At 36.9% G+C, this 10,999-nt stretch overlaps 1 protein-coding gene across 1 annotated transcript; it reads right to left on the bottom strand.

The window, feature by feature from the left end:
- Positions 1–2,795: 2,795 nt before the first annotated feature.
- Positions 2,796–10,441, bottom strand: LOC145719581 (ribonucleoside-diphosphate reductase large subunit-like; the record flags this gene model as incomplete). Its single annotated transcript, XM_081811077.1, has 6 exons — positions 10,331–10,441; positions 7,993–8,170; positions 6,622–6,722; positions 4,378–4,437; positions 3,246–3,285; positions 2,796–2,997 (listed from the first exon to the last, which is right to left on the bottom strand). Coding segments are annotated over exons 1-6 (650 nt in total), but the record flags the coding sequence as incomplete, so codon positions are not given.
- Between the last annotated feature and the right edge of the window lie 558 nt (positions 10,442–10,999).

Raw genomic sequence — 10,999 nt, 5'->3', positions numbered from 1 at the left:
TATATATATATATGGCAAAATGGTAGTAATATTTTTATCTAGACAGAGGTAAGTAAGTGTATGGGCATTCACTATCTTTAAGCTTTTCTTTTTCTTTTTTTTAATTAAGATTTTATTTATTTATTTGACAGAGAGAGAGACAGCAAGAGAGGGAACACAAGCAGGGGGAGTGGGAGAGGGAGAAGCAGGCCTCCCGCGGAGCAGGGAGCCCGACACGGGGCTCAATCCCCATCATGACCTGAGCCGAAGGCAGACGCTTAAGGACTGAGCCACCCAGGCGCCCCTAAGCTTTTCTGAATATTTGAAATTCATAGTAAAAAGTAGGGAGAAAAATAGACATTTATCTATTTTCTCTAATGCTCTTCTAAAAGATTTTACTTTCATATTTAAATATTTTTCTTGGGAGCACCTGGGTGGCTCAGTCGTTAAGCGTCTGCCTTCGGCTCAGGTCATGATCCCAGGGTCCTGGGATCAAGCCCCACGTCAGGCTCCCTGCTTGGCGGGAGGCCTGCTTCTCCCTCTCCCACTCCCCCTGCTTGTGTTCCTGCTCTCGCTAGCTCACTCTCTGTCAAATAAATAAATAAAATCTTTAAAATAAATAAATAAATAAAATTTCTTTCTTGAACATATTTCTCTATATGGAATGAAAAAGGGAAATCTAATTACCTTTCCTCCCCATAAGATAACCAATTTCCCTAGCACCGTTTCCCCCAGACGAACTGCAACGACACCTTCCCATATAAGCCTCAATCTCTTTCTGGGCTCTCTGTTATACTCCACCGGTTTATTTGTTTATCTCAGAGTAAATACCACACTGTCTTAATTACCATGGCATTACGGTAGTCTTGAAACCTGGTAGGACTTACTCTTCAAAACTTGCTATTGCAATTTATGTTAGTTTCCTGTGGCTGCCCTAACACATTACCACCAACCTGATGGCTTAAAACAGAAACTTATTCTCTCATAATTCCAGAGCCAGAAGTTCAATGTAAGTTCCACTGGGCCAGAATCAAGAACACTCCCTCCAGAGGCTCTAGGGGAAAACAGATCCCTGCCTCTTCCAGCCTCTAGTGGCTCCTCTGCTTGTAGCCACATCACTCCCATTTCTGCCTCCATCTTTACCTTGCCTCTTCTCTTCTGTATGTACCTTACTCCCTCAGCCTCTCTAAGGGTACTTCTGACTGGATTTATGGCCCACCTGGATAATTCAGGCTAACCTCCCTATGTCGAGATCCTTTTTAATCATACTTTCAAAGACCATTTTTCCTTATAAGTTAACATTTACAGGTTCCAAGGATTAGAACTGGTATCTTGAAAAGCCTAGTAAATTTTTCTTAGCCTTTTGCTCTTCTGCAATAATTTTGGAATGAGCATATTGACATTTTGACTGGATCTATAAGTTAACTTAGGAAAAACTGACATCTTTATAATATCAAATCCATTTATGATATAAAATCACTCTCCATTTGTTTTTTAATGTCCTTAAATGTTTTTTAATGTCCTGTTTTAGAATTTTCTCCTTAAAAGTCTTCCACATCTTTTATTAGATTTATTCCTGGGTACCTTCCAGTATTATAAATGATATATTTTAAAACTTAAATCTTCTAAAGCTAGAGATACTTCCTTCATTCGTATTGAACTTATATCCAGATACTTTGCTGAAATCTCTTTTTAATTCTGATAATTTATGTGTAGATGCTCTTGAATTTCCTATGTAAAAACCATACCACCTGTGAATCACTACAAGTTTTGTTCCCTCATTTACAATCCGTTTTTTTCTTATCTTATAATGCCGGCTCAAGCCTCCACTACAATGCGGAAAACAGAGATGACAGAGATCTAAGTTTTTAGTGGATATCTCTTACCAAATTAAGAAAGTTATTTTCTGTATCTATTTTGTTAAATTTGTTTTATTATGAAAGAGTATTTGATGGTATAATATGTTAGTGCAATGGATTACATTAATGCAGTTTTTTATGTAGCGTATCCTTGAATTCCTGGATACACTAATGTTGCTAAGGGGTGTTTTTTTTTTTTTTTAACATATTACTGGATTCTGTTTCAGTGTTCCTTTTCTCAGAAAATGGCATCACCATTAATCCTGTTACTCTACCCATAAACTCAGGAACGAACCTTGACCCACATCCAAAACATCACCAAATTCTGTCAATTTTACCTCCTAAATAGCTCCTGAATCTGTCTACTCTCTCAATCTCTACTTCACTTCCCTAATCCAAACTACCACAATCTCTTGTATAGACTATTAAGAGTCCCATAATTAGTTTTTGGTATTTGTTTTTAAAACAATGTTATTAAGATGTAATTCACATACCATACAGTTCTCCATTTAAAGTGTATAATGAATGGCTTTTAGTATATTCAGAGAGTTGTGCAAACATCATCACAGTTAACTTAAAAATTTCATTATCAGCATTTGTTTCTCCAATTCATTTACCAAACTGCAGCAGAGCTTTCCAGGACACAAATCTCATTTGATCAGAGCAGGAGTGATTCAATGTTCATTAAATTAATTTTTATGTGATTAACTGCCTTGTTTCTTCAGGTCAAGGTTTATTTCCCTAATCAAAACCATTTCAGGGGCGCCTGGGTGGCTCAGTCGTTAAGGGTCTGCCTTCGGCTCAGGTCATGATCCCAGGGTCCTGGGATCGAGCCCCGCATCGGGCTCCCTGCTCCGCGGGAAGCCTGCTTCTCCCTCTCTCACTCCCCCTGCTTGTGTTCCCTCTCTCGCTGTGTCTCTCTCTGTCAAATAAATAAAATCTTTAAAAAAAAAAAACCATTTCAGAACATTAAAAACGACTGGAGATGACACATACCTAGAAAGCTGTGGGCGGTTGGTACCAGCATTGAAGAGAGTGGGAGAGGCATGGGTAAACCACTTCTCAGAAAGAAGGTTGTATGTTTCAATAGCAGCATCAATATCTTCTGCGTGAATCCCCACAGACACCCTCATCAACATATGTTGTGGTCTTTCTGCCACTAAAAACAAAAGGAGTTTCAAATGATGGGACATGTCAGAAAGACTAGGCTGAGACATGTACCTGAGTCAAAAAGGAATACCAAAAGACAATTTAAAAAACTTCTACCAATAAGCGCCAACAATTATTCAAAAGCCAAACCTAAAGTTAAAAATGTTAGTGTTTAAATAGAAATGTTAAGGCTAATAGCTCAGAGCTCTATATTCAATATAATGGATAGAAAATAAAACAAACATGTTCATTTCTCACCTTTCCCATTGATCTTCAACAAATAGGATCGCTCCAGCGTCTAGAAAAACCAAAGCAACCAAAACACTTCCAGAGCACAGTTTTTAAAGACACAATGGATATATCTTTCACAATAAGGCAATCTATTTTTTTTTTAAGATTTTATTTGAGAGAGAGAGATAGAGTGTGCGTGCGCAAGAGAACCAGACAGAGCAGGGAGGTAAGGGACAGAGGGAGAGTGAGAAGCAGCCTCCCCACTGAGCAGGAAGCCCGGACGCTGGGCTTGATCCCAGGACTCTCATGACCTGAGCCTGAAGGCAGACACTTAACCGACTGAGCCACCCAGGCGCCCCAAGGCAATCTATTTAAATATTCTCAGTTTTTATATGATTTTAAATGAAAGGAATAGCATATCTTACTGGCTTCAATCTGGAACATTATCAGTTGGCTGTTTGTTTTGGAAAAGACTACATGAAAATTCCTGGAAAAAGCCAGCTCTGTATTAATATGTATAATGTTAATTGCAGAAGTTGTGGTATTCATCATCATCATCATCTTTATGGTTAACACTTATGAAGTGTTATTCTAAGGCTAGGCACTGATGTAAGCAACACAGACACACACACACACACATTCACACTCATTTAATTCTCAAGAGAATTTATTGTTGAAATTTTATTATTATCCCCATCCTAAAGATGAGGAAACCGAAGCAGAGAGATTAAGTAACTTGCTAATAAGAAATAGAGCAGAGACCTGAACTCAGACGGTCTGACAACAACACTCATGTTCTCAATCACTACACAATACTGTTTATCAACACAAAAGTACCTAAAAAAGCACTTTGCACATAGTAGGAATTCAATAAACAGTTGTTATATAAATAGAATAATATGGAATAATTCTAGCAAAGTATCTATATAATTCCTCAAGTAATCCACGGGTAGCATTTGGAAAATTCAAAAACTGCAAATGGATAAGCTATCTTTCCTTAATTCAAACAACCACCACCACCCTAACCTAATCCCCACCCCAGGTCCATCCCGACTCCCAAAACTTACTGCCTTTATAATCATATCACTAAAACATAAACAAAAAACCTGTATATCCTGATTTAAGGAGGAACTCCCACTTATTAAAGCCCATTATTTACCTTAAATCCAAAGTAGTTGTAAGAAAAATCTCGGTCATAGATAATGGCAGAGTTCAGGCGCTGAAAGAGGTTAAGGGGAAAAAAACCTATAATTAAGATAATTAGACTTATTTTCACAAAATCTGATATCTTTTAGCCCTGACTCCAGAACTAAAATTGACACAGGATACAAAAGAGATAACACTAAGTACTGTAGACTAGAAATTTATATCTAACATTAAGGAAAATAAAACAATATATCAATTGAATATCTTAATTAGGTTTAAAAACATGTATATTAAAAGACTAGAAGAGAACATGTAAATGTAAGCTGTATATAAGTAAAAATATTAATGTGATTTTCCAAACTTTCCCTGTTATTTTACAGTTCACCTCTAATTAAAAAAGGAAAGAACATGAGCACAAGAGGGACCATATTATCATCCTTTTTTTTTTTTTTTAAAGATTTTATTTGTTTGACAGAGAGAGACACAGCGAGAGAGGGAACACAAGCAGGGGGAGTGTGATAGGGAGAAGCAGGCTTCCCACGGAGCAGGGAGCCAATGCGGTGCTCAATCCCAGGACCCTGGGATCATGACCTGAGCCGAAGGCAGACACTTAACGACTGAGCCACCCAGGCGCCCCTATCATCCTCAAACATGCTTTTAGACTACCTGTTAATCTAAAGGTATTGGTACCACATATTTACTAATACATATTTTTATTTTAAAATTAGCCCATTTTAGGGACGCCTTGGTGGCTCAGTTGGTTAAGCGTCTGCCTTCAGCTCAGGTTATGATCCCAGGGTCCTGGGATTGAGCCCCGCATCAGGCTCCCTGCTCAGCGGGAGGCCTGCTTCTCCCTCTCCCTCTGCCTGCTGCTCCCCCTGCTTGTGCTCTCTCTCTCTCTCTGACAAATAAATACATAAAATCTTAAAATAAAATAAAATTAGCCCATTTTAAACTTTACATAACTATATATGATAACAATGACAGAAGGTAGGATTACATTAATTCTAAGGCTCTTCAAAAAAAATTTAACTGGTTTTAAACAAACTAGTGTGTGACAATGGTCATTGTTACAGAGTTTTTCTTGGCTATAAAGCTGTTTAGAGGAAAACAAAAGCAATCAGGTACAAATAATCATTCTGGATAGAAAAAAATGGAGTTAGTATTATTTTTCAAAATACTAACAGTGTTTCTGCATAATGATCCACAGCCAAGGCCTAGAAAAATCTCTACGAAACCCTTCCTTTTCTCTTAAATTTTAAAGGGCATCTTTGTTGCCAAAAGCAGGGAGGTCCCTAGTGCGGATAATGGGGAACTGAAATACTTATTAGTACTTATTTTACAAATACAGGTTTCTGCTGTTCTTTATTTAATCTGTCTTCCAGATTATACATACGAACAACACACAAACAACTCAATTTTCTCTCTCTTTAACATCAGATACATATTTTGAGAGACAGGTGACTAATCATCCTATTACCCAAGGTTAAAACTGGTTTCTAATCTGTCCAGATATCCATGGTAAATAAATCCATGTACAAAAGGGCTGGCAAGACCTACACATTCTTCCCTTTCTCTCCTGTGGGATCTAGTTAAGAAAGGGGTTAAAACACAAGTGGATAATTTTTAAGTTGCTGAGCAAGATCTCTCAAGATTTAATGCTGGGAGTCAGTTTGGCAATGTCTACTAAATTTTTTTAACAAAATTTTTGAATGCACATATTCTTTGGCTAAGTAACTCCACTGAAGGGATTTATCTGACTGATATACTCATCTATGAGCAAAGCACCTACCATGCAAGGATATTCGCTGTAGCAAAAAATGGAAAACAAATATTCATCACTAACAATTCTTATATATATGTACAATGACAATATATCTATAAAATGGAAGGCCATGCAGCTGTTAGAAAGAATAGGGTAAATTCATAAATATTGGTATAGAACTACCTTTAAGATAAACTTGTAGGTGAAAAAAGTATCAGCAATAACAGTATGCATAGTACACTATCACTAAAAGGAAAAATATGTATGTACACATATACAAACACACATACATATTATAGAATAGCTCTAGAAAAATACATTTTAAAATGATAAAACATTCTTGCTCTAGAAAGGAAAAGTAGGATTCAGAGGAGAGAGAATAACTTTTTACCTATACTATTTGTAGTGTTTAAATTCTTTTAAATGTGCTTATTGCTTTAAAACAAAAAAAATCTATAAAAAAATTTTTCACTAGAAAAGCATTATACATACATCTTTATTGGCCAAAACAATATCCAGTGTTGACTTGGCCACCATGGGAGAATGTCTGCCATTATGTGGATTTATATAATTGTAGAGATCTTCCATCACATCTAAAAAAATTTTTAAATAAATATATGTCAAAATCACTTAACAACAAATTCAATCCTCCGGTAATAGTCTAAAACCCTTTTTTCATGCCAACCTACCTCACTGCCTAGCACAGAAAGTGCTCAATAACCATATACTTGTTGAATAAATACATAATAATGCCTCAGTTAAGGAAAAATCTTCCAGAGTTAGAGTAAACATAGGCTCTCGTAATTTGAAAGAGATCCCCTGGTGATTCTGATGACCAAACCATTGAGAATTATTGGTTGAAAATAAAGAAAAACAGAAATTATTATCTCCTCTCAAATGGTTTTTTATCCCAGTAGAATAGAAACTCAACTATAAATTTATAATCTATCATCCCAAGCGTTTCATTTCTATAAATGCAGATAATAAGCCCTGTCTTTTTGCTCTTCTTCAAGACATCATAACAGAGTGTGACCCTCTGCATTTACATATAAAACTTATATATGCACACATAATGCCAGCATTTTGATTAGGATTGTCTCGAATCTATAGATCAATTTTGGGATAACTAATATAACTACAATAAATCTAATGAAGAGGGTGATATAATGTTTGAGCTCCACATAAAGATCTGGAATTGACAGCCAAAAGATTTCTAATCTCAGTCTACCAGTTGACTTTTCATATATCACTTGTTACATACGGAACAAATTATTTAACCTTCCTTTGCTCACATTCCCTGAGCTATAAAATGGGAGTGATGTAATGAAGTGCTTGCTAATGGTGACATAGGACATTTTGTTCAACCCAGAACATGCCAATAAATATTACTCGTTTTTCCAACCACACCACCATCAACCACCTAAAGACAGGCTTTTAAAAAAGGCGGGGGGGCGTGGGGTGCTGGGTGGCTCAGGTGGTTAAGCATCTGCCTTCGGCTCAGGTCATGATCCCAGAGTCCTGGAATGTAACCCCGCATGGGGCTCCCTGCTCAGAGAGGAGCCTGCTTCTCTTCCTCTCCCCTCTGCCTGCCGGCCCCCCTGCTTGTGCGTGCTCTCTCTCTCTCTCTGTGTGTCAAATAAATAAGTAAAACTTTAAAGAGACAGAAAAGGGTGAAGAAAAGGATCCACTGACTCTCTCATGCAGCAGGTCAGCAGCATGGAGAACCAGGAAGTTCCAATCCCCTCTATGCCACTAACTCGCACACCTTTAAAATAAGACGTAACTTTTCTTTTGACATTTAAGGTTTCATTTGAGTAGTCTTACACATTTTCTGAGAATTCTAACTTTTTCCTCCAGACTCACCACTGAACACTTTCTTTGTTTCTTTGTGCAAGTTGGAGACGGCAATCCTTGCTGCCAGGATGGCATAGTCAGGATGCTTAGTTGTCAAGGTCGCAGCTGTCTCAGCAGCCAAAGTATCTAGTTCCACAGTGGTGACCCCACTGTATAAGCCTTGGATTACTTTCATGGTGATCTGAGCCTATTAAAACAAAACCAAGAACTACTTGAGCTTCCCCAAGAACCACTAGCCTCCTTAAAAGAGCAATGAAGAAAACAATCAAATTTATTATCAAAAAAAAAAAACCAGACAACTTCCTTTTCTGAAAAATTATCTTTCAGAATGTTGGACTATGGGAAACTTAGTAATGAGAACTCATAAACCAACAGAACCACCAGAAACTGCATACTACATATGCAATGAAGAGGGGTCACCGAACAAACAAACAAAAAACCCAAGTATAGCTTTTATAAAGAGTAATGGTCTCACAGGAAAATAGCTGAAAACAAACCAGTGATTTTATAAGTATTTCCTCATCTTTCATTCAAATTCTCCCTCTGTGGTCAGGGTTTGAGCTACATACTTACTCATTTTCCCCAGTCCTACCTAAGGACAAGTATCAGAAAGCAAATGAATCAAACTTTAATCATTCCAATTAAAGGAGATGAAGGTGTAAATCATTCAGTGACTACTCTTCCCTTAGCACTTCACAAATTACAAAGTAGCTCGATTTTCATCATCTCTGACATTTCACAGTCACCATGTGAGATGGGTTTTATTACTATCACCACTTTATGTGAGAAACTGAGGTTCAGGATACTGGGACTTGCCCACGGTTACTACGACTCCTGCTCCACGGGATCCCATGCGACCTCACTGCATTTCGCTGTTTGCAAGACCATTTTGTAAGAGGTTCTCCTTTTTAAAACACACAATGCACAAGTTATTACCATACATTTTTAAGAAAAACAAATTCTTGAGTGTTTACTGAATCTTTAAGACACCTTAATTCAATAGAAAATCAATGCACTTCCCAGGTAACCAAAGCATGTCCCCCTTAAAAAAAGTGTGTGTGTGTGTGTGTGTGTATTACTAGTTTATAATCTCTTCTACTTACATTATACCTAAGCCCAAGCTCCTGATCACTTTCTTCTCAGATCCAAGAGATAAGTTATGTTCAGTAAAAGAGTAGTGAAATCTTCAGAATAGTTTCTGGTGCTACATGGCAAGTAATCAGAACTCAGGATAAAATAACAAGTCACTTGTATAAGTCACTCCCCTTCTCCTTGAACCTTTCTTATCTCTAAAACAGGAAGATGAAATAGGATGATCTCTCAGATTCATTCCAATTCTAACATTCTATTATTCTAATTATTGTTTAAAATTCTAAATATAAAAATAAATATAAAATATAAATATATTTTATTTATATTCCTAAATATAAAAGGGAATTTATAATAAGCATATTTTAAAGTTGTTTAAAATTATTTTCTTTTGAACATTTTGGTCAATTCAATATTTATCAAGTGTCTAATTACATACATGCCAAGCACGGCAGATATCACAAGGTTAAGACACAGCCCACACTTGATTCTAGGGAAGGACAGAGACATATAATTAATTTCCATATCACGTGATTAATGCTAGGAGGCCAGCACAAGTGCCACAGCAGTACAGATAAAATACCCAAATAAGGCTGGGGCAATATGAATGGGTTTGGAAAAAGGGTTCTTAGAGACTCCATTTCGAAGATCATTTTGGAAACTATGTGTAAGATGCATCTATACAGGACAAGATTAAAGGAAGACACTTTAGAGGCCACTAGAGACAGCAGTCCAGATTAGAGACGATGAGGGTCTAGAGTAGGGAAGTTATAAAAAATAATGAGAAAAACAGAACAACTTGCTTATGAAGCATTCTCCTTAATTTAAATGTTGACCATGAAATCTACTTTATATTACTTAAATGTATTCTTTCTACATAGATAACAAAAAAGCAAATTTCAAACTAGTTCCTATACAAATGACCACAACTCCAAAACAAGCTTTTCTACAGGCTTTTCCACTTATGAATAAAACAATTCACCCAAGGAAGTCTCTAATATGAAATGTTAATGTAAGTGTTCCTCTTTGTTCACTCTGATAATTCTCTGAAAAGAACTCACAGGACCAAAAGTTAGAAAATAAGTTTCGTTTTGTTTTGTTTTAGAAAGTAAGTTTTCAGCAATGAATTCACATTTTATATCCAAGGCCATAACCAAAATACCAAACCAAAATATTTATCAAGTGAATGATAAGAGATAAGGGACTAGTAAAAGGAATCACATGAAGCAAGGTTTACATATAAACCTTATTTACTTACAGGATCAACAAAATCCATATTAAGTCCATAACATAGCTTCTGGATTCGAGACGTAATTTTGTCAAACATAACGCGCTCTTGGCGACCATCTGAAGAATCAAACCATGTAATTCATGTTAGCACTCATTAAGATAGCAACGTCAAAGAATCAAAGGTAATCAACCCAGGAACTTTTAAAATTGACCAACATGAGATGCTATTTCACAGATAAAAGATTCAGACCTCAATAGAGTCATCAAGAAATTATTTTTGTATCTTCAAAGAGTAGGGATTCTATACACAACATCTTCCCTTCTTCCCTTACAAATATATAAATCAGTTGGATTCTTGCAATAACTTCCTAAATGATGTTTCTCCCCTTGTCCCACATGGCAGCCAGAATTAGTCTTTAAAACTTAAGTCAAAATCATGTCACTATCCCCTTCAAAAAGCCTTAATAGTAGTTTAACATCTCCTTCAGAATAGAAGTCAAGGGCGCCTGGGTGGCTCAGTTGGTTAAGCGACTGCCTTCAGCTCAGGTCATGATCCCAGGGTCCTGGGATCGAGTCCCGCATCGGGCTCCCTGCTCTGCGGGGAGCCTGCTTCTCCCTCTCCCACTCCCCCTGCTTGTGTTCCCTCTCTCGCTGTGTCTCTCTCTGTCAAATAAATAAATAAAATCTTTAAAAAAAA

The sequence above is a fragment of the Leptonychotes weddellii genome, unplaced genomic scaffold, assembly GCF_054177405.1.
Source record: "Leptonychotes weddellii isolate Sample4059 unplaced genomic scaffold, ASM5417740v2 HiC_scaffold_5371, whole genome shotgun sequence".
Lineage (NCBI taxonomy): Eukaryota > Metazoa > Chordata > Mammalia > Carnivora > Phocidae > Leptonychotes > Leptonychotes weddellii.
This window is presented reverse-complemented; position numbering and strand designations above follow the sequence as displayed.